The 25700-nt window shown below is 41.5% G+C and overlaps 3 protein-coding genes across 7 annotated transcripts in view; 2 read left to right on the forward strand and 1 right to left on the reverse strand.

Moving 5' to 3' along the window:
- Positions 1–4898, forward strand: part of ldlrad4a (low density lipoprotein receptor class A domain containing 4a) — a 43200-nt gene extending 38302 nt beyond the window's left edge. For both annotated transcript variants that reach the window (XM_076301901.1, XM_076301900.1), the window contains one exon: positions 294–4898. In XM_076301901.1, coding sequence (XP_076158016.1) covers positions 294–887 — 594 coding nt within the window. In that variant the 3' untranslated portion in view covers positions 888–4898. The remainder of the gene's footprint in view (positions 1–293) is intronic.
- Positions 4899–6548: 1650 nt separating this feature from the next.
- Positions 6549–13890, reverse strand: fam210aa (family with sequence similarity 210 member Aa). 3 transcript variants are annotated; one of them, XM_076301907.1, is made up of 5 exons: positions 13783–13890; positions 12889–12956; positions 12189–12601; positions 8489–8600; positions 6549–8223 (listed from the first exon to the last, which is right to left on the reverse strand). In XM_076301907.1, exons 3-5 carry the CDS (start codon positions 12563–12565, stop codon positions 7957–7959), a joined length of 756 nt encoding a protein of 251 aa, XP_076158022.1. In that variant the 5' UTR covers positions 12566–12601; positions 12889–12956; positions 13783–13890; the 3' UTR covers positions 6549–7956. The 3 variants fall into 3 exon arrangements, with proteins under 3 accessions (XP_076158022.1, XP_076158019.1, XP_076158020.1); XM_076301904.1 differs by lacking the exon at positions 13783–13890 and adding an exon at positions 13393–13586; XM_076301905.1 differs by lacking the exon at positions 13783–13890 and adding an exon at positions 13050–13360.
- rnmt (RNA (guanine-7-) methyltransferase) lies at positions 13769–24536 on the forward strand. 2 transcript variants are annotated; one of them, XM_076301903.1, is made up of 11 exons: positions 13769–13786; positions 14586–14874; positions 15019–15157; positions 15481–15603; positions 18829–18944; positions 19316–19497; positions 19839–20003; positions 20293–20410; positions 22690–22791; positions 23283–23316; positions 23612–24536. In XM_076301903.1, exons 2-11 carry the CDS (start codon positions 14677–14679, stop codon positions 23647–23649), a joined length of 1215 nt encoding a protein of 404 aa, XP_076158018.1. In that variant the 5' UTR covers positions 13769–13786; positions 14586–14676; the 3' UTR covers positions 23650–24536. The 2 variants fall into 2 exon arrangements, with proteins under 2 accessions (XP_076158018.1, XP_076158017.1); XM_076301902.1 differs by lacking the exon at positions 13769–13786 and adding an exon at positions 13905–13991.
- Positions 24537–25700: the final 1164 nt, after the last annotated feature.

Consider the following 25700-nt stretch of genomic DNA (forward strand, 5'->3'; position numbering starts at 1 on the left):
AGACCCATGAACTGGTACCCACCTGAGCCTGACTCACCCAGCAGCTGAGAGATGGGAGGACATTTTGCCTCTGTTTATCCAGGCAGTGCTGACCGAGCACACTGTCTGTTAGCGCAGCAGCATCTTTACACTGCATAGCATAATAAATTGGCCATTGTCCAGCCACAAGGCCTCAAAATGCTAATGGTGGCAGAGTGGAACCTAACCAATGTGTGCTTGTATTTCCTTGTCCTCTTTCTTTCTCTCTCTCTCTCTCTCTTTCTCTCTCTCTGCTTTCTGTCTCTTTTCTGTAGGTGATGTACGGGCCGCGTACGCAGGAGCGCTTTAACCCGCCCTCCTTTATGCAAAGGGACCGATTCTGCCGCTTCCAGCCCACCTACCCCTACCTGCAGCAGGACATCGACCTGCCGCCCACCATCTGTCTGTCGGACGGCGAGGAGCTGCCTCCCTACAAGGGGCCCTGCACCCTGCAGCTGCGTGACCCCGAGCAGCAGCTGGAGCTGAGCCGAGCCTCGGTGCGCGCGCCCCCCAACCGGACCATTTTCGACAGCGACCTCATAGACGTTTACGTGCACGGTGGAGGCGGGGGCACGGGCCCGCGGCCCCCCAGCAGCAACTCGGGCAAGAGCGCCTCCAGTGCCCGCATGGAGGGCCCGCCGCCCACCTACAGCGAGGTCATGGGTCAGATGCAAGGTCAAGGGTCGTCCGCCTTCCTCCACCAGCACAGCAATAACGCGCCGCCCTCCGCCCAACGAAACGCCACCACGCCCACGCCACAGTCTCCGCTGCCGGCGGTTGTGGGCATCCGAGTCGGGCACCAGCAGACTGGTAGCAGCAGCGTAAGCACAACGGTGCCCGGCAAGGCAAAGGATAGCCAACGGGACTGATCCCTTCCTTTCACTCCCACAAACAAACAAACAGACAAAACAAACAAACACACACGCACGCATATATACTCCCATACAAACATGTGGCGGTGAGAGACACAGGGAGGCAGAGAGAGTGGGGAAAAACTGAGAAAGAAAAATGAAAGCGAGAGAGCGAGGGAGACTGAAGGAGAGAGAGCGAGCGAGCAAGACGTGGCACTCTCTAGGACTGCCCCCTCCCCAGCGCTCCCCCTTGCACAATATGAACAGAATCGAGGAACCAAGCTTACAAATTATTATTTTTTGTATGTTTCTCTTTTTTTTGCTAGAAACTGTGGGCCTTGTGTGGATGTTTTTTGGCTTAATAGCTATTTTTTTCTGTTTGTTGTCTGTTTTTTTGTATGCTTACTTTTGTTTATTTAAAAGAGAAAAAAAAAAGATTGTTGGCACAGACTTTTGCTTGAACGGCCACATGGGCCATAGGATTGAGGATCTGTCTTTCGTTTGTATTTTTTTTCTTCCTTTGTTCTCCTTTTTTTTTTCGCTTTTGGGATCTGGGCACAGACAATTACCCGAGTTCCAAAATTTGAGTGCCATGATTCACGCAGGAGTGAAACCACCAGGGGGACGTGAGGGGACAAAAAAACCCGTAAATATTAAGTTGCACTAACTTAACTGTTTAAAGAGAAGAGCATAAGGCTACCTTTCATTTGGTTGTTCTCGTGCATCACTCCCCTAAATGTGTTTTTTTAAAAAGCAACTAAGCATTTTGCGTTTCTTTTTCTCTTCTTTCTGTTATCTATTAAAAATACAGAGGGTATAGAGAACTTTGATCCAGCCTAAATCTATACACAACTGAACTGCAAAATGGCACTTAAGGGGTTAATGAAATCTGTTCAAATGTCCATTTCTCTTTCCTCTGAACAACTGAATTATACTAGCACGGAGTCTTTTGGATGGAAGTCATGATACACACACATATATCGCTTTCATCCTGTCAAGTAGCACTTTATACTTCCTGTCACCTCAGAGTTGTCGTTGGGTCCAAGAGCAGGGGACTTGTGGGAAATGTAGTCTTATGCACACCCATTCACTCACCCATTCAGTCATGAGTGTGCATCTTTTTTCTTTCTTTTTTTTAATCAAATTGTTGGTTTGCTTTAAAAGGATCACAAGACTCCCCTGCCCCCACCACTATCCAGTAGATTATACACAAATCTTTTTCAGTTTTGTCCACCTATTACTTTCCGTTAGGCAGTCCTCTTGCTTACTTGTGTTGCGTTAAGTGATCATTTAGAGAGGTGTATGAAAGATGGCTATTACCTGTGTAGGTTTGATCGAGGGACTGTGCCCGAAATGGTGTCACCACAAATCGTGCATCAGACACATTCCCTTGTTGCTTTTCTGTCTGTCTGTCTGTAGTCTGTAGATTATTCGTCATTTTTAGCATTGCACCCGGAAAGAACCATCTAGAGACACAGACGGGGGAAGAAAAGCAACAAAACTGAAAAGACCAACATACTTGTTTATGATTGTTAAGACTAGGTGATGATTGTGGACCCAAGGCTGGATGGTGTGGATATGTGACCTAATGATTAGAGAAGGACAAATCTGAGTTGACTCGAAAAAGGAACAAGAACATTTCAAAGAACAAACATTTACCCAGAACACATACAATGAAAGTTATGTGTGTCCCATCCAATGCCAAGAGAAAGTGTGTGTGTGTATGTGTGTGTTTCCCCCCCCTCTGTCTTGAGTTTGTCTGACTTGTTTCTATTGTTTGTTTTCATAGTCCCGCATATGCCCATGTCTATCAACCACATTCAGAATGCTTTCAGACGCGCTGATTGTTTTTGATCTGTACTTTGAGAACCACTGGTCTTGGGCTTCCAATCGATAAAAAAAGGCCCACAGAAAAAAAAAAAGTTTTATCAAAGCTGAAGGTATTTATTTTGTTATGAAGTATTTATTTGTATGTACAACCTTTTGAGACAAGTGTTTTTTTCTCTTTCCCCTTTCTTCCCCTACCAATGGCAAAGCCACTTTTGGTATATGGCTGTAGGCATAGACAACAATACAAGCTCCTGCATTGTTTAAAAAAAAAACAAATCCATATTTTGATGAGTGATGCTCCCATTTTTTCCCCTTACCACCATCATTGACAAAAACACCGATCATCTTATCTCCCACCTTTTTAACAGTCATACTTAGGAAAGCTTGGTTTTGCTCCGTAAACTGACTGACTCCTCATTGGTTCTCCTTCCTGTCACTCATTCTGAGCGCACAGTCTGAGTTTTTTTGTCTGTTTTGTGTGTTTCGCTGCTGCTCTGCGCTGCTACTGCTGCTGCTGTGGTCAGATGTCCCATGTGTAGCCCTCTGTCCGCCTTTTCGCACCCCGCTGCCCCAAGCCCACACACACGTACACACACACCTCTTTAAGTATTTTACTCTATACCTTATTTAGAACGAGAACTAGCTCTCACGTATGTTTGTCTTTTCTTCTTTCTTTTCCACATTTATCTTTCTTTTATATGTTCCCTCATGGCTCTCTCCTCCCACTGTCGTAGCTTAGACCAGACGGGGAGTGTGTAATTATAATTTTTTTCTTCCTACAATTTTTTTTTATGTTTGTCGACCCGAGATGATTGCATGTTGTCGTCATTGATAGAATTACGTGAGCAAATTCCGTGCCTAATGGTCAAGTTTGAGCAGACATAGGAACCCACTTGCACTCAAAAAAGCCCCCACCTTCGTTGTGCCTCACTTTCAACGGTGCTTTTTTCAGTAGTTTGACTCTGTTTATTTGTACGGTGCTGTATATAACTTGAATATATTATGCACATATCCTACCCAATGGGTAGACAACCACAAGAGAACATGTTAATACTGTAATATAATGTATAGATGATATTAAAAAGAAAAATTTAACACGGTGGCATCGAGTTTTGTGAATGCCCTACAATTGTGCTTTGTCTTTTTGTAAAAACAGAGTAAAGTTTGCAAAAATAATGCTACGATATGGTCACATAATGAATACGAAAAATACTTCTTATATTTTTTCCTATACAGTAAATGCAAATCTGTTATGTGATGAAAACAAATATTCTGATATAAGGCAGTTGTACACAGGATAAATAGCTGCTGCTTTTGTTACTTCCAGAGAATAATTATCGATGCCAGCGCTTGCCATTTATTTATTTGACCTTTTTTGTGACTGCTAGCTGTTTGGACTTGTATTAACCACGCTCGAACTACAGCAAAAAGACAAAAAAAGAAGAAAAAAAATAACACAAAATCTATGAATGAATTGTACCATAGCTGATGGAATCTAAAATCTTTATAAAAAGGACATGACATGGGATTGAGGAAGGACTTCTTGTGAGATGGTGGACAATATCATAAATAGTTCCGAGGGCTGGTTTCACCCCTTTTTTGGGTCTTAATGGATTTTTGAACCAGCCCCTCCACAAAAAAGGGATTTAGATGATGCAAGACATACTACAGTAGTCAACAAGTTTTTAAATTTTTTATTTTCTATTTTATTTTACACATAATCAAGTCATGTGTGATGTGTAAACAAGCACTGCGATTACCTTTTGTGCGAATGATCCACAGTCCATTATTGATACTGTGCATGCTGATTTGTTCATTTCCTCTGAATCATTTTTTTTGTTTTGTTTTTTGTTGTTACAACCTTTCAGCATCAAAGGTTTCTTTTGTTATCTTTTTTTCTAATGCCAGGCTGTTGCATTTCCTTTATACAAGCTTGAATGAACGACACAGGCTGTCCTGAATGGTGTGGTTCTTCTCTCAATTCCATGGATCAAAAGATTTTTTTTCCCGGAAACAAAAACAAACTGAAAGTCACAGTGCTGTGTTTTTATCTATTTGCCTTCATCATCATCATCATCATCATCATCATTATCACCACCATCATCATCGGTCATCATCTCTCACCACAGGACTGTATCCAACCTGGACTGAAAATAAAAACATTTCTGCTTTCTCTGCCAGAAGGAAACCAGTGACTGAGGAGCCACTGCAGTGTTCTTATGCCTTTTATTATTAATATTGATGATTATTATTATTAATTATTATTTAAGCAATTGTGATGTCATCCGTTTGCAGCCTGAGGTTTGTCACTGCAATACTTTTACAGGAAAAGGTGACTTTAAAAAAATACGAAAAAAATGGAGAGAAAAAAAATAAAACTGTTGCTCAAAGTACTGTTGTAGTCCTTCATGAAACAATTCCATGCTTGTTCTTTCGCTGTGATAAAATGGCTAGAGAGCGATTAAAGTTGGGGAAAAAAGAACTATTAGAATGGGTGTCTTTTGTGCTTTTGTGTGTGTGTCAACAATTTTGTTTGAGCCATAGCAGCATAATACTGTACATCAGCTTCACTGGACCTGTGCCCAAAGTTTTCAGCTCATGGCTGTTTCTTTGAGCTATATACCTGACAAGAAGTGAACATTGGAATGTATGTAGCACATGACATTTAGATTACAAAAAGAAATGATTGTGGCATAACTAAAACCTTCAAATTGTGGAAAAGTCTTCAGGATAAATAAACATGTGATTTAAGTGTCCCAATTCACAGGGTATTCTCCTGAAGGGTTTGAAAGACTTAAATTCATATGACTGAAAGGGACAGAAATACTTACTGCTCTAGTACTTTCTAAAGAAATTGTTTGTGTCTATGTCAAGGGCATTACTTCTGTTGTCCTCAAAGTCTAATATTAGGTTGTTGCTCTTTGCTTTGACAAGCAGCCTGCTGACATATTATGTTGGGGCTACATAATAGAATGATTTGTGCTTTTAACTTAGACTTTTAGATATGACGCAGTCATTAGGTAGGCATGTTATACTTGGTCTTAAGTGACATTTGTGAATACCAATCTTCACTCGTCTTCTCAAGCAGGCAGTTTCTGTTAGTAAAAAATAAAGAGACAGGTAAGGAATAATATTAAAAACACTCCTGCATTTCAGTCTACTCCATTGGCTGATGTATTTCTTTCAGGTCTTTTATGCATTTATGCACCTAGACCTGAAGTAATACATGTGCTTTAATATCTGAGCCAGAGAAGAAACTGCCAGAGTAGTTTTTGAATTAAATTATTCATTACAAACAAACTTCTCTTTATGTCTATAAATCGTTTTATATTTAGACATACAAAACACCATCTCCACCTTTAACTGCAGCAAGGCCATTTAGCTGGTAAATACAGCAAGGCCACAGATCAGTTAAAACGAGTAATATTCACACATTACATTTTATGTGACTACAGAAATTAATTCAGAACCCCAGTACATGTAGGTACTTTATCTCCAGAACTTTGTTAAACTCTGGTTTTCCTCTGGCTCAATACAGCTTTCACAAACTCCCGTGGCCCACAACAGATGTTCATTTGTGGCTCCTCTTGGCCATTTACCGTGCCAGTCATTGCTCCTTGGACTCAAATGAATAAAGGCTTTAGAAAAGGACCGTCAGGCAGTGATAAAGTCTTACTATCGATTGAATTGTCGCCTGGGACAGTCTTCTGTGGCCATTAAGTGTGTTTGTCTTTCCCTAGTTCCCTTGTGAAACCTGTGTCCAAAAGAGGCTCACTCTTTTCACAATCTCACCTGGCCCTGTGTGTCAGCAGTCATGCATCAAGAAAGAAAACCGTGGAAGCTTTTGTGCATCGTTGATCTTTATTTAGTCAGGACAGACCACATTCACCTGAACAGATCCCTGCATGGCAACGTGTCAGCTGTATGAAACACCTGGCTGGCCAGGCTAAATTGGCCATTCGATTTAAGCCACGGCTCATTCTCTCATAGGCAAACCAGCTGGGAGGGTTGTCATAAAAATGGTAAAACTGACTAAAATAAATAATTGATTTATTTGTAAGGATGTGGAGACAAAAATCATAAACACGGATATAGAAGGCTTAGAAATTGAAGGCTAGGTAAGAAATTGAAGGCTGGGTTGCCCTGACGACCTCAGTGAAACACCGTTTTGCCACAACTAAATTAACATTTGCACTCACAAGACTTTATATGGCATCACGGACAAACAGAGTACAATTTAGGCTATGAAAGTAAACATTTGGGCTGTCCATAGTTTAAACCCTGTTAGCAGAGAATAACTGTTACAGTAAAGAAAACAAAAAATCATTATTAAACATTTAATTGGTAAATTAACTAATTTGATAGTAATTCTGTGGTAAATGGAAACTTACTGCAACTCTTTTATAGCATTTAAGAGATACGCAATCTTGTGACTACGGCACACCATTTACTTACACTAATTCAGTACATCTGAAGTTTAATTCTGCCTTATATTATTTTCATGAGTGAGAATTCTTGAAGAACAGGACACAAATGGAGATGGACTCAATGGTTCGGACCGTCACCGCACACAAGAAAATAACGACACCACGGTCATCGCTTAAAGTGTGCAATATGTACCATCAAAACATGGGAACATCTCACACACACACATAAACACACAAGCTATTTTAATCATCTGGTTCCAGACATTAAGTCACTCTCTTAGCTTGTTAACAAACAAAAATAATAATTATCTGCATTTCAAATATATCTGAGGACAATCACACTTGTCTGCTCAAGAACAAAAATAATAATTCTCTGCATTTCAAATATATCTGAGGACAATCGCACTTGTCTGCTCAAGAACAGGAGATCTCTGAAAATGTGGTGTGAGCACCATAACAGACCTGTTTAAACACTACAGCTGAAGTGAATAGTGACCATGAAAGCACTTCCTATGAATGAGGGTGCAGGATTGGAGGGGGAGAGAGGGGCAATCTTATCAACATGACTTCTTAGAAGCACATGTAGCAATTCCTCATAACTAACTTCAATATTCTTTCCCAAATGTGCCAAGTGAGCAGCAGTTTTGCAGTAATGTGTCTGTGTGTGTTTCTGTGTGTGTGTGTGTGTGTGTGTGTATGTGGTTTGACTACTGATTATGTTGAGGCATCTGATTCAATTCAGTCTTTATAGTGCAAGGTTCTATAGCCTTCAGTCATTTTTTTTTTTAGTATGGCCTTCCACAGACCAGCACAAGAAAAAAGACGGAGACCTACTCGGTTTTCTTACGAAAAGCCACTTTGTCTTTGGTCTCTTGCAGTCTCTCAGAGAACTTCTCCTTGGTTTCTTCCATCCGCTCAGAGAAGCGATCCTTGGTCTCCTCCATTTTCTCAGAGAACCTCTCTTTTGTTTCCTCCATCTTCTCCTGAAGGTACTCCTTGACAGGTGGAGGAGTGGACATGTAGCCTTGCATCCGCAGATACTTCACCGAGAGTGATGTTCCACCCAAAGTCACGGTGTATCTCGCTGGAGTGGCAATCTGCACCAGACATAGTAATCATTGAAAACATCAACACACAGACTGTAAGCCTTTTTTTCCTGCCACATCCAAAAAAAAAAAACCTAAAATATTTCTCTCTGACACTGATGCTAAAAATAATTTTGAGCCAAGGTCACGTGTTGGATAAACTCTTGGTTTGACGTTTGGTTTGGTTTGATTTGTGTTTACATTGCTGAGGACATCTGAGCCAGACCTATTATGGTTTGTTAACAAACCTCAGACTAGATGCCCAGGAATGCCTTACCTTGTACATTGCGTATGCAGTCAGAGCGTAGCCACTTTGAGAATTTTCTAGAAGTTTAACAAGCTTGTCGGGAAATCCGATATACTCCAGAAATGGCACTACATTCACTCCCCTGTGGATACACAACAAAGACAAAGATAAGAGGTAAATAGGCATGTAGCATTTCTTTATTCCTACTTTTTGACACTTGTTCATAGATGTTTTTAGGATTGCATAACCACTTCCCAAAGACAGTGATAAATATTAAATATTTATTTATATATAATTTTTTCATATCCTTGCACAATATCTCTTAGCCTTACCGAAGTTTGCATGATGGAAGACAAACATGTTTTCTATATTGTAAAAAAAGTGCAAAAGTTGAGGACACTGCAAACCCACATTTTTGCACCAGTTTAATATCAATTATTCAGCAAATTATCTGGCAATATTTGAGGTCTAAGTAAGTATAAGTATATATACTTTTTTGATCCCGTGAGGGAAATTTGGTCTCTGCATTTAACCCAATCGGTGAATTAGTAAAACACAAACAGCACACAGTGAACACACAGTGAGGTAAAGCACACACTAACCCCGGCGCAGTGAGCTGCCTGCTACAACGGCGGCGCTCTGGGAGCAGTGATGGGTTAGGTGCCTTGCTCAATACAAGGGCACTTCAGCCGCGGCCCACTGGTCGGGGCTCGAACCGGCAACCCTCCGGTTACAAGTCCAGAGTGCTAACCAATGGGCCACGGCTGCCCTAAGGTCTGTTACCACCAATGGATATGAACACATGGTAACACTTTACTTGACAGTATCGACATAAGAGTGACATGACACTGTCATGAACACATGACACTGTCATGACACATGAACCCTAACCCTAATCCTAACCTTTAACCCTAATCCTAACCCTAAACCTAATGCTAACCCTAACTTGTTATGACAAAAACCGAATGACACACAGAAGCGTTATGTCATAAATGTTTATGACTTGTTTATGACACGTTCATGACAGTGTCATGTCACTTATGTCAACACTGTCAAGTAAAGTGTAACCGAACACATAAATAAAACAAGGCGTAGTGGAATATTTTGGTCATTTTCATAGGACCAAAATGGTGTGTGGAGTACGTAGTAGGGACATAAAAAATGTATGCTAAGTAACCATACATGAAGATATAAAGAGTTTGGTTCCAAAACGCTATATCTCCATTTGTAAAAATATTTAATTGTGTATCTCAGGTAATATCAATGCAATTGCATTTGTTAGTTTGGATTGAGTAACGATAATTCAAATAACAATAACTCAATTACAGTTCCACTAAAATTACTTGGAAAACAAAATAAATAAAAAAATATTTCATGAAAATTCATTAAAATGGAGGATATAGCGTTTTAGAACCAAACTCTTACATACATTTTCATGTTCCTACTGGCTATCCAAACATACAATTCTGGTCCTATGAAAAATGCTAACCCGCCTAGTTTTAGTCTTATATTTTCATAACCACTTGTGGTAAAGATGTCAAATATTAACTGACATAATGACTGACATAATTACTGACACAATGACCATATGGGTGAATCATAATGAGTTTCTATCTCAACATCACTCTTGTTTAGCAATTTTTAAAAGTATATTAAGTATATTTTGGCCTTTTTATGACTTTAACGATAGTGACAGTGGAGAGTGACAGGAAGCGAATGGGAGAGAGAGCAGGGGTGGGATCCGGAAAGGACCACGGGGCGGGAATCGAACCCGGGTCGCCGGCGTGCCCCAGCCAGTTGCGCCACAGCTGGGGCCATTGTTTAGCAATTTTTGATTTTTTTTCAAAAGGTATGGTTAGTATATACTGAGAACATGTTTGCCTTGTATCCTTTAAAGTGGTGAAGCTTGGGACAATATTTTTCAATATATTAATGTCCAAACACTGCTTCTCAGATTTGTAAAAATATAAAGTGCTGAAGAAAAAAAAGGAACTAAACAGAAATAGAATATTACACGCCTTGGTGTTGGAACCCATTCGTGATGTGATGTATGGGAACAAAATCAGAGATACCGTGCTGCAACGACCTTATCTGATCTGACATGAAATGACCCATTAGGTGCAGGAAACTACTTAGAATGCTTTACTCAGGCACTGATAAAATAGTTGCTGCCACAGAACAATATACAGATTTGCATGAAAGCATCTCTTGAAGGCTCTTAAGTGGAGTGTAAATAAGGTGTAAATGGAATCGGATAGGCTACCTCTACTGCTATTCAAAAATGTGTCATACACCTGTAGAGTGAAAATGGATTTCCAGAGAACTAACAACTAATTTCTTGGCAACTCATTTATATGGAACTGAAGTACCTCTGCAATCCCATTCATCGTGTAGCCTACCATTATTTAAGCTGATTGTGGGCGTGGTAGCATAGTGGTTAAGGAGTTGGACTAGCATGCACTAGCCAGAAAAGTTGTGGGTTCAATTTCTGGCAGTGAGCAGCCTGCTACGGCGGCGCTCGGGGAGCAGTGAGGGGTTAGGTGCCTTGCTCAAGGGCACTTCAGCCGTGAATGTGGGCATGGGAGAGCAGTGCTCAACCACTTCCCCCGCCCACATTTTTCCTACTGGGTCGGGGATCGAAACCGGCAACCCTTCGGTTACAAGCCCGAAGCCCTAACCAGTAGGCCACGGCTGCCCTGAGCGAGGCGCTCTGGGAACAATGACCCTTGTACAGTAGTATAAATGACATGTGTAAGTCACTTCGGATAAAAAAAAAGCGCCTGGGTCCATCACACTTTTGGACCGCATCGGCACAGATTTGAATGAAATTTGGAATGCTGATTTGGACATGTAAGAAAGCCATGAAACTGAAATTGCATGTGTTTTGGATCAATATTAAGGGAGATTTGGCCTAATGAAGTTTGAATAAATTAAGGGGGGGGGGACTATGACTTTGACTTAATGTATCTCCCTCAATTCTGGCTTCCACCGAGTTGCTCTGGGGACAATGGCCCTTGTAATATAATTGACATGTGTAAACAAGTCGCATTGGATAAAAAAAGCGTCTGCCAAATGAATAAATGACTGTGATATAATGTATTGTGATGAAGTTGGAGCTATTACGCCAATCTATCCTCCTTATAATATCACAGCTTTTACTAATAGGTTTACGTCTATGCTCTCTTACATAATAACCCCAGAGTGGCACCATTTATCGCAGCATAGGAAGTTAGGCCCCATAATAATAAACTTGAGCTGTCTAGAGGATCTGCTTTGACGAAAGTGTGCATTCTCAGGAAATAATTAGCTCCTCCTGTCTTCCGTTACTTCCTGAGCTTTATTCTAATTCTGGGGTCACACTCACAGCAATAAATTCCTGTCGCATCTTACCAGACAGTTGTGTTTTTCAAGCCTGTCTGCCCCAGATAAGCCCTGACACGATTACGGAGTCAACTTTCCACACTGTGCCAGTTACTGCATGTCACCACGCACTCAAGAAAGACATGAACAGATGAAAAAAGCCAATTAGCTACTTAAGGCCTTAGGTATCAAGAGACAGGTGAACGTTGCCTATTCACTGCCACGGCAAAGCTGTTAGGGCGTCACAATAGTCAAAGTAAAAGACAAAGCATGCTTTCTCCAAAACAGGCTCTTGTCAACTCTGAGATTAGCAATAAACCACCTAGACTGCTTGACCCCCTTTTCTGATGGTACACAGGATCCTACTTACTTCATGGCAGCATAGTAGAATGTCCCGAACCACACAGAGGACGTCAGCAGGTGCACAGGTATCATCACCTTGCCGTACTGCTTGAAGGTCCTCTTGAACCTCTGCACCAAGCCCATGGACTTGTCATGCAGGGGGTCTGGTTCTGGCTCCTGCTGTTCGGGGGGTTTCTGTGGCTGCTCGGCCCCACCCGAGCTGGCTTTCTGCGGGGCTAAAGTCCAGGCCGCCGCTGTCGTGTTTACATAGCGAGGGCTGCAGATCAGCCTGGGAGGGACCCGGGGTCTGGTCAGGGATCTGCTGGCCCAGGATGGAGGCCCTAGGAGCAGGCGGTGCAGGGCAGCAGCCCGCGTCATAGCTCTAGTGCACAAGAACCTCTGCATTCTCTCCACCTGCTATTGCCTCGTCCGGTCTCGGCCCTGGCCAAATCAAAAACCGAGCATGGCCAGTTACAGCCCACATGTGGCATGGGTGCTATATGTTTCATTCACAGTAACTGAAGTAAGATTGGCAAGGAAACTAGGTCATCATAGAACTGTTAAATAAGGCCACAACTGTCAACAGCCAATGGCTTATTTTATTTTTTTGGTTTATTTTTTGCCAAAATCAAAAGGATAAAAGAAACTCTTAAGAGTACTTTTCAAGCAATGGTTCATATAAACAATGCAAAAACATCATCACAGTCAATGCATTTGAGTATCCATACCTTATAAACTTATGACTCAAAGATGTTTCAGAAGTTGGAAATGCGTCATCCTATGCGAGGGTTTTATCCTGGCGGACACAAGCAAACAGGAATACAGTAAATTTAAGCATTCTGACTTTCGAGGAAAGATTGCTGAGCTTGAGTTACTTGCCTATTCTTACCTAAAATAGCTTAATAAGACATCCGCGCCAAATCATAACTGTAACTTCCAGCAAATAAACCAAACAACTCTACAACATGTCTGTCAAGGCTGACTATGTCTGGCTGATCAGAAAAAACAACACTTAGCCAAACAAACCAAGCTAGTCTGACCCTTGCCAAAATACTGACGACAGACAAGCGACGAACGTCAAACGCTGGGTGGCCTTAAACCTGGATCTGTCATTTAGCTGACTAACGCTACCAATACAAACTAGCAATAGCTGGGCGATTAAACGACCACCGATACTTTGGCTATCAACTGACTACGAAAAATAAACAAAATAATATCTTAACAACACATACGTGCATGAAATTAACATGCTAGGGCGGTCATTCCATTGCGGCAAACTCAAAATAACTACAGGCCATGTCCTTCTGTCATTCGAGAATTCCACACAGGACGCGAACTTATTACACATGGACCTAGGACACCCAGTGCAGATATGGAGATGTAGTGTATTTTCATCCGGAGTTTGATTGTTCGCCTTATTGCCCCATATTGTACAACTACATCTCCCAGCTGGCTTCTCAAAATGGAGACGGTAGCGTCTACGGCATGATCTCTGTCTATGCATGATCTACGCATGGTCACGCTCTGCTTGTGGTGTGCAAAATCTACAACTCAAACAAATCTGTCACAACATGAACAGCTGTAATTGAGTTTATAAATTGGACATATTTCAATGAATTGACCTTGGTATGTTCTGGTTGGTATCCATATGCTTTCCACCGCGACGCACGTCTTCTTTTATTTTTCTGTGTGAACATCCAAGCCAACAGAGGGAGCAAGCTTTACATCCAGTGTCTTAGAATATGCCAACAAATACGCAACAAGACTGAACTCTCCGCTCTAACGTGGGATGCGTAATGGCGGAAAACTCAAGTTGTTAGCTACGAACCCAGTATGTGAGATTAATGCTTTTATAGATAACATACACCATGCAGTGCGAACACCGATTGCGTGTACTGTTTACCCATAAGCAGCGCTGTGTACACTGTCTGTACATGATGTTAACATTGTGCTTGCTACTACGGATGCTGTAACAAATGTAGTTACTCATAGGTCAGCTGCATAATGTGATAGGTTGCTTTCTGTTTGGTCAGTTTCAGACGGCAAACTTACATCTTTGTTGACGGTCTGTCACTCCAGCCGTTTATCTATCTTAGTGACCAAACATTTCTCAACCCTGTGTATTAGTTTGCACGGTTTAAATCGTATTAACTTGAGTAGGGATTAGTGCGCGTAATGTGTCAAGAATACAGTGTCCAACAAAAAGAAATGGACGATTTTAGAAGTACTGTGACGTTAATTACCTGAAGCGATACTGTCCAAATGTTTCCTCATATCCTTGTGTAGTGAATCATTTTGGATTGCAGGGATTTTTTATGCATTTGTTTTATCCTCAGGGCCAGGATATGTAATCACGTGAAATACCTGTAAAGAACCCGACGAGATGTATGAAGCATTTAATTTTGATTGTCTCATTCCTATTCAGGAAACACTCTGCTAAAGTAAAAAAGAAGACTTCTCTTAACCCCAACCAATAACCAAGGCGGATACATCTACATTAGTTCAAAAAAGCAGAAATGGAACAGTTATCAGACGCTAATCAGTGTGCAGTTGAGGAACTTTCCAAGCCATCAGAAGCAGAAGGCAGTGGCAATGGATCATGCACATCCACCGAGGGCACCGCAGGTGACCCCAGCATCAAACAGTCACCTTTGGGCAAAAGAAAGCGACCTCAGGAGGAAGAGGATGATGAGGAATCCCCCTCTAAGAAACTGGTAGGAAATGGATTTCTTTCCTTGTAAGCAAAGGCCAAGGTAGTCCTCAGTACTGGGGCGACACATATTGCATGGTCAGTTTTTATTTAATATTAACATTTCTTTCCTTCTTTCATTCCTGTCCTTTTTCGCTCTGTTCTGAAGGTCACAGAGGAGGGGCATCACAGCAAGAAAGTGGCTTCCCACTATAACTCGCTGCAGGAGTGTGGTTTAGCCGAGCGAAGTAGGAGCAGAATTGTCCACATGCGGAACTTCAACAACTGGCTGAAGAGTGTCCTCATAGGTGAGATGGACAGTTTGTGTGAAGTCCAAAACACTATCCATTAAGCGTATTGGATGGCCAGCACTATTCTATATCTTTCCTCACAAACAGTGTAAAAGCATATTTTTCTATATCAATTGTGTTATTAATTGTGGCCAGTACAATTTCAAATCTAAGCTGTCATGAGCCTATATTCAGACACCCATCTGAATCAGTTTAGTCACTGCAGCTGCTGCTCTGGGGCGATCTATCTGAGTGCATCTCTCAGTCTAAACTGCTTTAATCAATGCCCACTGGCTGTCCCTGTCAGCTTAATGTCGTCTGTCTGTGTACTTCTCCATCAGGTGAGATCCTGGATAAGGTGCGTCAGCGCCAGAGAGAGGTGTCTGTGCTGGACCTGGGCTGTGGGAAAGGAGGAGACCTTCTCAAGTGGAGGAAGGGCCACATCAACCGACTCGTCTGTGCAGGTAACATTACAGCAGAACGTTGAACTAGACTCTCCGTCACTCTACTGCTGCCTCTGTTTCTCTCGTTGTGGCGAAGTTTTGAATTTGGTCTGTTCGTCCGACATCTGCCAGACAGTGACTCTTAGAGATGTGCTGTAGTGGGGTAATTTAAAATGGGTATTAATACTTATGTAATCATGTGCTCTGCTGGTCCTTTACTGACTGGTGCTCAGGACGATGTGATTCATAGGGAGTGCCAAATGATGGTTAGATATAATTATGATAACCTGTAATTTTACCAAGTTAACTTTGGTATACACTTCACTTGGAAGTAATTATACTGCATTTGTTGGAGGGTTGTGACTGGATGGTCATTCAGACAATGGTCTTTGATAATCCCATGGAATCTGGTGAAGGTGTCCAGAATATGAGATTGTATGAAGATGCCATTGCATTTTTGACCTGGCAAAAGTGGCAAAAGTGAAAACAGCCAAAATCGGGGTATCATGTACATGGTACCTCTCAGATTTTGCTGAAAAGCGGTGAAAATATGCCTTATGTTACCAAATGAGGGAATCTGAAGTTTCAGGTCAATATCTCAAACGGTTTGCCCGTGGCGTCCATTTGAATTTCGGGTGCCACGGCCGTAATTGACACATTGAAATTTCACATTTCATCTTTTTGCCATTTTTGGAAGCCCATAACGTCTGTTCTAATAGTGGTAGAAGGCTGGAAGCATGAAGTGTGTCAACAACATCCTCACATGACCAACAGACCAAAGACAGATCCCCTGTTGGGTGCCATTCCAACATATCATTTGTTGTGTCAGTGTGCCAGACATCTATGGACGCAGTGCTCGCCAATGCAAACTTGACCAAAAGGACCATGACAACATTATGCCACTGCTTCCACAATTTCTTGGATAATAGTTAAAGACACTATTCAATTACATTTTCAATTAAATTTTATTTGGAGAGTGACATCGGCAAGGAAAAACTCTTACACTATGTAACATTCTATTTATTTAGTTCTTACACTATGTAACATTCTATTTATTTAGTTCTTACACTATGTAACATTCTTGTTATTTAGTTCTTACACTATGTAACATTCTATTTATTTAGTTCTTACACTATGTAACATTCTTGTTATTTAGTTCTTACACTATGTAACATTCTTGTTATTTAGTTCTTTAAAAGTTTGATGGCGGGTCTCTTTCATGGGGGATAAAGGGTTAATCCGTGACAGTCTCAGTATTTAATTGTTTGCCATCACTGAGCATAATACTAAGTTATTTCCACTATTTTCATGCTTTATCATCACTAAATTCTCCCTGATCTACATTCCAGACTTCTGGAAACAATGTCCAAAATGGTGCATTATGAAGAATAAAATTCATATTATGGAGCTTCATAGTCAAAAATGTTATTTCAATAAAAGAAAGAACAAATATGTATCTTTATCTGTTATAAATCCCATTAGGATCATCAAGTGCCCACATGGTCATTTTGGGGGTCCAAATATGGGGTTCCAAAAGAGTCACGGAGAGGGTTTTTTGACCCCCATAAAACCCCCGCCAGTGGTACCATACCCCTTCAAATTCATTTTGGCAATAGCAAGGTTCCCGCATATAACAAATAATCCGGTTTAGAATAAATATGATCATTAATTGTGGTGCTAAGGCCACCCAATAAGTGAAAAATCACACATGCCATCAAAATTTTTTAGGACTTTGGTGAACCACCTCTCACCCAAACAGTAAGGAATGTTTATTCTGCCTCCAGAATTGTGTAGTACAGACTACAATGAACTACCACACCAGTTTCCAGCCTTCTACCACTATTAGAACAGACGTTATGGGCTTCCAAAAATGGCAAAAGATGAAATGTGAAATTCCAATGTGTCAATTACCGCCGTGGCACCCGAAATTGAAATGGACGCCATGGGTAAACCGTTTGAGATATTGACCTGAAACTTCAGATTCCCTCGTTTGGTAACATAAGGCATATTTTCATCGCTTTTCAGCAAAATCTGAGAGGTGTCATGTACATGGGTGGCTGAGTTGGCGTGGAATGACCCAAAATGTACTTGTGGTACTAGCAAAATGTTGCTTGGTATTTGCACAGAAGGTCGACCAGTGATCCGAGTATTGTCCAGTACTATAGTAGTATGAGCTGTTTACATTTACCTTTTTCAAAGCAGTTACATCATTATTCTTCTGGATATAAGGCACAGGAACACAGGAATTGTATGTGATTTTTTACATAGATCTCCGTTTCTCAAAGTCACCGAGTACTGTTAATACAAAATAATACATTTAAAACAAAATTGTTGCTAGTTAGCTGGAGTTGCTGAATATGGGGGCTCACAGACATGCCCCCAGAGTGTAGCCCTGTAGCTGCCTGGCTGCTTTAGCTGTTGGAACTAGCAACTTGAGCTAGGTAAAACAGATTGTTTTAATTTTTTTTAATACCGACAGTACTCGGTGACCTCGAGAAACAGATCTATATGAAAAATCGCCAGATTTCTCCTTTAACATAAATATCAGCTGCACTTTCTCTACACAACACAGAAATGTCCTAAATATCCATAACCAAATATCTCTGGGCTAAGATAAATCCATTCTGATCACAAAGGCATCCACACTTCTAAATACAAATTCAAATACAATATCAAGTGTCAATGGACAGTTTCAGATTTGGAATGTTTGAATACCTCTCAATGTTGTACTCCTCTGTCTGCCTGTCTCCAAATTTGTCTGTAACCCGTCAAACATTACAATATCAATACCAGGTATTAAGGCATTGGAACACTTTTGAGTTTTAAAAGTCCTCACTTTCTCAAGGCCCAAGTTTTTGTACCTCACAAATAGGTGCTTTCTAGAAAAGAGCTGAGTAATACCAGTGGGTAGGGGTATTGACCAATACAAAAAGGCATACACTAGCTATGTCTAGACAGCCCTGTAGAGTTTTACTTGAGAAATAAATGCATTGAATAGTGTTAAGGTCATTCTGCATTTTGGACAGATTTTTCGTAATCTTCTTTTGTCGCTGTCGTGTCCTTCATGATTCGGGCAAAACACCTTAGCATTCCTCTGTTTCACAACTTGGTTTGTTCGGGAGACACTGCAAGTGCTGTTGAGATAGATGTGTGACGTGTGTGTGTGTGTGTGTGTGTGTGTGTGTGTGTGTGTGTGTGTGTGTGTGTGTGTGTGTGTGTGTGTGTGTGTGTGTTTGTGTTCAACAGACATAGCAGCTGTGTCGGTGGAACAGTGTCAGCAGCGCTACAATGACATGAGGAGGAAGTGCCACCCCAATGAGCGAATATTCTCCGCCGAGTTCATCACAGCCGACTGCACCAAGGTGAACACCCACCCACACACACACATATATATACACACACACATAGCAGAAATGTGTAGATGCACATAACTGTCTTGCACACATGTACATACACCTACGCAGAGAGAAGCACAGTGCCTGTCTGATTAACACATGTGGGTTGAAATCACTTTAATCCACCCACTGAGTGTCAAGTGTGTACGTGTGGCGACTTTTTTCATTTGATGATTATATGTCTCCACTCACTTCACGAGCCACTAAGGGATGAAAATATAAACGCTATCATCATTAATAACTATTGCTACTCTCACTGAGATGGAACACACACCCATACTCACACACACACTCACTTTTATGCCAACGTTTCTGCTAATAACAAAGTCTTTGTTCAGGAGCTGCTGTCAGAGAAGCTGTCGGATGAGAGTCTTCAGTTTGATGTGTGTAGCTGTCAGTTTGTGTACCACTACTCATTTGAGACCCAGGAGCAGGCTAACACCATGATGCGCAATGCCTGTGAGAGGCTCCGGCCCGGGGGCTTCTTCATCGGCACCACGCCCGACGCCTATGAATTGGTGTAAGTACGCTTGCTCGCTCCCTCGCTCGCTCACTCGCTCGCTCCATCCATCCAAACTGAATGTCTTTGGTGTGGGGACAAAACAAGGCTTTTGAGGACATCGCTTTTGGAAACACTGATTGATATTTTTTCACCATTTTATGGACCAAACAACTGTCAAGAAAATACAGATTAATCCATTATTAAACTAAGTGCTAGCTGTAGTCCTAGATGCCTGTTTCTTGTCATGTGGTTCAAGGGCTTGGCATTATAAAAAAAAACATGTTTAGAGGATAACACATTCAGAAGTTATGTATTAAGTTATGTAATGTTGTTTTTCTTGTTTGTTTTATTCTATTCAGAAAGCGTTTAGAAACCTCCGACACCAACTCGTTCGGGAACGAGGTGTACAGAGTCACTTTCCAGAAGAAAGGAGACTACCCTCTCTTTGGCTGCCAGTATGACTTCAATCTGGAGGGTGTGGTTGATGTCCCAGAGTTCCTTGTCTATTTCCCAATGTTCGAAGAGTGAGTGTTGACATACTATGTGGACATAGTAATATTTATTTGTACATTTCTACCCAGTTCCTCTTGTGAGAATAAACTGCACATATTTACCAGCAGAGGGCGCAATAATCTAAAAAGTCACTTCTCAATGACTTATCAGTTATTCACAGCCCCAAGCAAGGAAATAACTACTGTGAACTTAGAACACTTGCCAAAATATCCCCAGGCAGTCTAGCCTCAAAGCACATGTGATTGTTTAAGTATGCACTAACTTGTTAGTGACCTTGTTAATTCACAATCCCTGTTTCAGGATGGCAAAGAAGTACAACATGAGGCTAGTGTACAAGAAGACCTTCCATGAGTTTTTCCAAGAGAAAATTCAGAACGAGCAGAATAAATCCCTGATGCAGAGGATGGGGGCACTGGAGGTTAGTTCTACACACAAACCCACATACACACACTCTCTCTCTCACACACACACACACACACACTCTACTTACACTGTAACTCACTCTCACAGTCTCAATCACACACTCTCTCACTCAAACACTGCTGTGTATTATCTGAATTTGGAAGTCAAACCATTCTTCATTCTCTAGCTTCTACACCTGATAAGTTGTGCTTGCTGGGACACCAACTTCTGTAAACAGCTTCAGCCCTTTTATCCCTTTGAAAGCCTCCCTTTGAGCAGTGATGGTTGACATGCCTCTGGGAGTGTTCGGTCACCAGCTACTGATGTTGGCTCTGTATAATCTTGCACAGCACACAAATACACACACATACACTCACACACACAGAAAGGAGTCACTAATTAACAATCAACAGACACTTGAAAGAGAAAAACCTGTGTCTACCTTCACACCACGTTAGAGGATGTTCTGATTGAGGTGCAAGTCTTGCCAGTAAACGAGGTTGGACAGATTGACTTAAGTATGAAGAATTCTCATTGATTGTTGTGTTAATGCCTGCCAACAAATCAGTCAATTGAGTTAGTGTGCAAAATCACCACGCAACATGATCTCAATACACTTTGAATTATCCAATGATTAAATATAAAGTCTGTAATTGGTTAAATAATACCCAGTGTTTGGAAGTGATAATGCGCAAAACGTCCATTGGGTGATAAAAAAAAAGTTTTAAAAAAGAACTTTGAGTGCCTTCCTTTATTCATAGTTTATTTGTTCAAGTGATGAGTCAGCATGTCCCTGGGTTGGCGATGATGGTGAAGGCTCAATGCGGATGGTGGACTGATTGGTGTTCCAAAAACCAACCTGGCAACCCTTTGGCCTCCAAAAGAGCCTCATGGTCTTCCAGCAGAGCTCTGGAAGTACAGATCACTCTTAAGCAATCTCGCTGACGCTGACGAGAGTCCAGTCGTGCCGGTGCAGCCCTGAGATTTTTCAGACCAGAAATTGTAAGGACTGTGCAGATCAGCAGCTTTGAGGGAGATTTGTCGCTACCAGAAGTCCAGAGTTTCGGCACCAGTCATGCTTGGTGTTGTAGCCTGACGAGCCAGACCCACATTAAAAATGTAAGGTCTGGGGACTCACCATTCGCAGTGCTCAGTCCGAGGGGCGGGATAATCGGTTGTCTTTCAAATTCCCTCTGCACGCAATAGGACTGCGCTACAACTCTTGAGTTCCATGCGTTTTCCCACCAGCGGAGCTAGTTGGCTAGTTCAAACTTTTGCCAACTTAAAAAAAGCTTAACTAGTGTCACACTGTTCGCCAACAGCAACATCCACCTTCTTTGTTTTCAAGTAGCAGGGAATTCAGGCCGAAACTTTTCAACTCTGCCATCAATCATTATGTTAAGCATGTCTAACGACTATACACAAAGTTTAATTTTTCCAGCTCGCAAGCCAACAAAGTTGCTAGACTAGCCCAGGCAGCAAATTAAATTTGCTGCCGCTAGGGTGCGTCTAGATTTCTAGGCTGGCAGTCTTGGGATCAGATGCTGGAATGACAAGTTGCAGGTTAGCAGCTTAATGGACCTCTGATGGCATCAGATGCTGGAGATATGGTGCAGGTCTGTGAAAGTAAGGCTTTTCACACCATCAGTAGCTAGGCGAGGCGGTGGTGTTCATGAAGCCTTGGTAGCTTGGCTGTAGGCTGCCTCATCCATGGAAATCTCCAGTGAAGTATCCAACTGCCAGTATTAGATTGCCAGGTCTGCTAACATGTTTATGTTTATGTTTATTGGTTTATTTGATAGGGACCATGCATATTAATGAACATTGTGTAATAAACACCATGTAAATATGCCAGAATTAGTAAAAATAACTACTTTTCATCTGCAGTCCCTAGGCAGGTGACATAGGACAACACATATAGATAGCCAGCAGTCATACAGCACTCACACACTGTAAAATTAAATACATATCAGTACGTATGATGGACGCCGTGTTACCGTTAATGTTCTCAATAGGCTGACATTCCATGTTAACCATGTTCCATGTTAATGACCGCAAAAGAAGCAAAAGAAAAGCACTACCTAAGACAGTATCACCTAACTACTCCATTACATGTGAAATATAAAGGAATATGTAAATAATAGATGATTCATGTTCCAAATGATGAAAAAACAAAAACAATCTAGATTGAGCCGTGTCCATGTTTGTAGGTACTTGTGGTCTCACAGTGACTTAGAAGTACTTCTATCTATTTTTCCCCCTTATCTCTCTTTTTCTTTTCTTTTATTATTATAGCAATACCCAGGTGGTGATGGGGGTAAGCTGGCTTCTGATAGGCCAGAGGAGTATGAGCACGCCAAGATGCACTCTGAACAAGAGAACACCAGAATGCCACTGGTAGGGTGATGTAGTGCTGTAGCAACAGTATACCTAGGCCATACTTGGTTTTACACAAGCACATTGCTTTGTATGTAACTACTGTTCATTATTGGCCTTGAGAATAAAAGTAACGAAAGTTTGTGTCTAGACATTTTTCAAATGACATGCTGCTTTTTGTCCATTATTCATTACTTTGTCTGCCTGAGTTATAATGGAGAAAAAGCATGGCATTAACAGTGTAAGCACAGTAGGTATCATTGGCTAATCTGTGAGTTTTTGGACTTCAGAGAAGAAGGACATGATGCGTAAAAGCTGTTTGATGATTTTGAACTTAGATTTTGTGTGACTGAGAACCTTTTCTCGATGGATAATGGCATTTCTTTAAATAATGCATTATCTGTGTGGGGGGTCCTGGAGGGCTTAGGTAGTGGATGAAAATTAGAACTTTTATTGTGGTGACCTAATAATAATCCATTAGATGTGATGCCAATTTCTCCTTTTCTTCACAGGGAACTTTGAGCAAGTCTGAATGGGAGGCCACAAGTAAGAAACAAATCACTGTACCTGTTCACATTCAGTCATGTAGTTCTTTAGCTGCTTGAACCACTCTTTAGCCCAAAGGAAAAGATCATCTGAATTGAGACATTTTCTCTCCATTAGCGAGGAGTTCAGTACATAAGGGCACGGTATCCAATTGTAGTAACTGTGTGCTGTTATCAGTGTTATGCAACTCTCTATATGGCATCAGAAGGCTTTATTGATGTTTTTGTTGTGACTAATCTTTTTTTTCTTTGTTCTTCGCTCACATGTGCTTTCTTTCTTACTATGTTGTTTTCAGGCATATACCTGGTGTTTGTGTTTGAGAAAATGTCCTGAAAATGGAAGAGCTCGACAAGTGGATGATGCAAGAGGACTGTACTGATTAATTTTTCTTTTCTTTTAAAAAAAACAGCAACTTTTCTCTTTTCTTCTTTAGTTGATGTATTTGGCTTGTACAAAGATTGTCTGCACAGTGTTTGCCTTGAAGATATAGAGTCAAAAACATTTTTGTACGAAAGCCATTGTTTTTTTGTGTTTTGGATTATGGTTAAGATCATGACATACCTCAAATGACGATAAATAGCAAATATACTGTATATGTAACCTTCGCATGTGTATGGCATATGACACACACACACACACACACACACACACACACACACACAAAAATCACACAAAATGTAACTCCTTTGAGCACCTCTATGCTACCAACATCAATGCTGTGAGTCATGTTCAGCTGATGCTCAAAGACGTAGCAAAAATCTTTTGAAATCGTTACTGATTGCGCAGTACTGTCGCGCTCTGGGCACGCCACATTAAAATCAAAGCAAACCTATATGCTTTGTTGCGCATCAGCAAATGGTAAACACAACGTGGTGGAGTGTGAGCTGCCCTCGGCCATTTACCTCATGGTATCTCATGACCGAGTGCGTTTTCCATGGTCATTATGAAGTGGCCCGTCTTCGTCAGAGCCACATATTTGTTTTCTATGTCAGGACATAAACGAGATTGTGAATAAGAAACATGTCTGGGCTTCATTTCAAAGGATGTGTTTGATGCCTCTAATGTGTTAGTTGTTTTCCAGGGTTTATTGACTGTATGTATGTGGGAAGTGGGATGACCTTGCTAACAGGTAAATTCAAAAACAGTATTTTGTAAATGTACAGTACGTCATTAGACTGTCAAGATCCAATTAAATGACTAATGCCATTTAATACACCAGCCACATGTTCTCTGAGCAGTTTCTTGTTTCTGAAGTCTCCTGTGCATCACCAGGTAATCACTTGCTCAACATAGTGATTTTCTTCATCTGTACTGGCCTGTTCAAATAGACTTCAGGAGACGAGGCCCTTGCCTGGTATTAAGGCTAATATCCACCCAAGCTCCACTCATCAGTTAGGCTTGAAATAGGTGCCTTGGGGCTTTGGCGCAAGCATTGATGTTTTACCTTCAGTTCCCTGAGCACAAAATCAATACTTGCTAATCTGTTGTGCCCAATGAATTTGCTCTCAAGGAATTGATGAGGGAACATTATTGATAATGGTGATGATGGAACGACAAAGGCACAAACGTGTTATAGTTAGGTCTGTATATTCTGAACCTGCCTGGTCGCCACAATCCCATCCCTGAGTAACAATGCTAAGGTTAGTTTGGACAAACTAATTTGTGTGTGTGGTCGATAAGAGTGCTCCACAGCTTTGTAGGCTGTGTGATTAGCAAGAAGTAAATAAACGAGCCTGCGCCACAGAGCTGTGAGAACAACACCTCTCTGCTAAATGACCTGAACAGTTTTTTTGCCCGTTTTGAAGCACAAAATGACACTCACCCACAGAAAACCCCATGACCAACCCCTGTACCTGTCCTCTGCCAGCGTGCAGAGGACACTAGCCACCATTAACCCACGCAAAGCAGCAGGCCCAGACAACATACCAGGCCGAGTGTTGAAGGACTGTGCAGAAGAGCTGAAGGATGTTTTTACAGACATTTTCAACACCTCTCTGGAGCAAGCAGTCATCCCATCACTTTTCAAAGCTGCCACCATCATACCCATGCCAAAGAAATCATCACCATCATGCTTCAATGACTACCGTCCTGTAGCACTCACGCCCATAATCATGAAGTGCTTCGAACGGCTAGTCATGTCACACATCAAAGCCACCCTACCCCCCACCCTGGACCCCTTCCAGTTTGCATACCGAGCCAAACGATCCACGGAGGATGCAATCTGCTCTGCCCTCCATCCAGCCCTCACCCACTTGGACAATAAAGACTCGTGAGAATGCTGTTCATAGACTTCAGTTCAGCATTCAATATCATAATACCACAACAACTCATCAGCAAACTGGACAAGCTAGGATTCAGCACCTCCCTCTGCAACTGGCTGCTGG

The sequence above is a fragment of the Alosa pseudoharengus genome, unplaced genomic scaffold, assembly GCF_046254945.1.
Source record: "Alosa pseudoharengus isolate Yale_2024_CS ecotype anadromous, Long Island Sound unplaced genomic scaffold, YU_APseudo_1.1 YU_APseudo_1.1_scf_23, whole genome shotgun sequence".
NCBI classification, from domain to species: Eukaryota; Metazoa; Chordata; class Actinopteri; order Clupeiformes; family Clupeidae; genus Alosa; species Alosa pseudoharengus.

What these genes read in the sequence shown, in the direction of transcription:
- rnmt (XM_076301903.1), top strand. Translation starts at nt 14,677, where the DNA reads ATGGAACAGTTATCAGACGCTAATCAGTGTGCAGTTGAGGAACTTTCC. An exon ending in CAACCGACTCGTCTGTGCAG is followed by an intron (nt 15,604 to 18,828) that starts GTAACATTACAG and finishes TGTGTTCAACAG; the next exon opens with ACATAGCAGCTGTGTCGGTG. An exon ending in AGAACACCAGAATGCCACTG is followed by an intron (nt 22,792 to 23,282) that starts GTAGGGTGATGT and finishes TTTTCTTCACAG; the next exon opens with GGAACTTTGAGCAAGTCTGA.
- fam210aa (XM_076301907.1), bottom strand. Translation starts at nt 12,565, where the DNA reads ATGCAGAGGTTCTTGTGCACTAGAGCTATGACGCGGGCTGCTGCCCTG. An exon ending in TTCTACTATGCTGCCATGAA is followed by an intron (nt 8,601 to 12,188) that starts GTAAGTAGGATC and finishes GTGTATCCACAG; the next exon opens with GGGAGTGAATGTAGTGCCAT. An exon ending in CTGCATACGCAATGTACAAG is followed by an intron (nt 8,224 to 8,488) that starts GTAAGGCATTCC and finishes TGTCTGGTGCAG; the next exon opens with ATTGCCACTCCAGCGAGATA.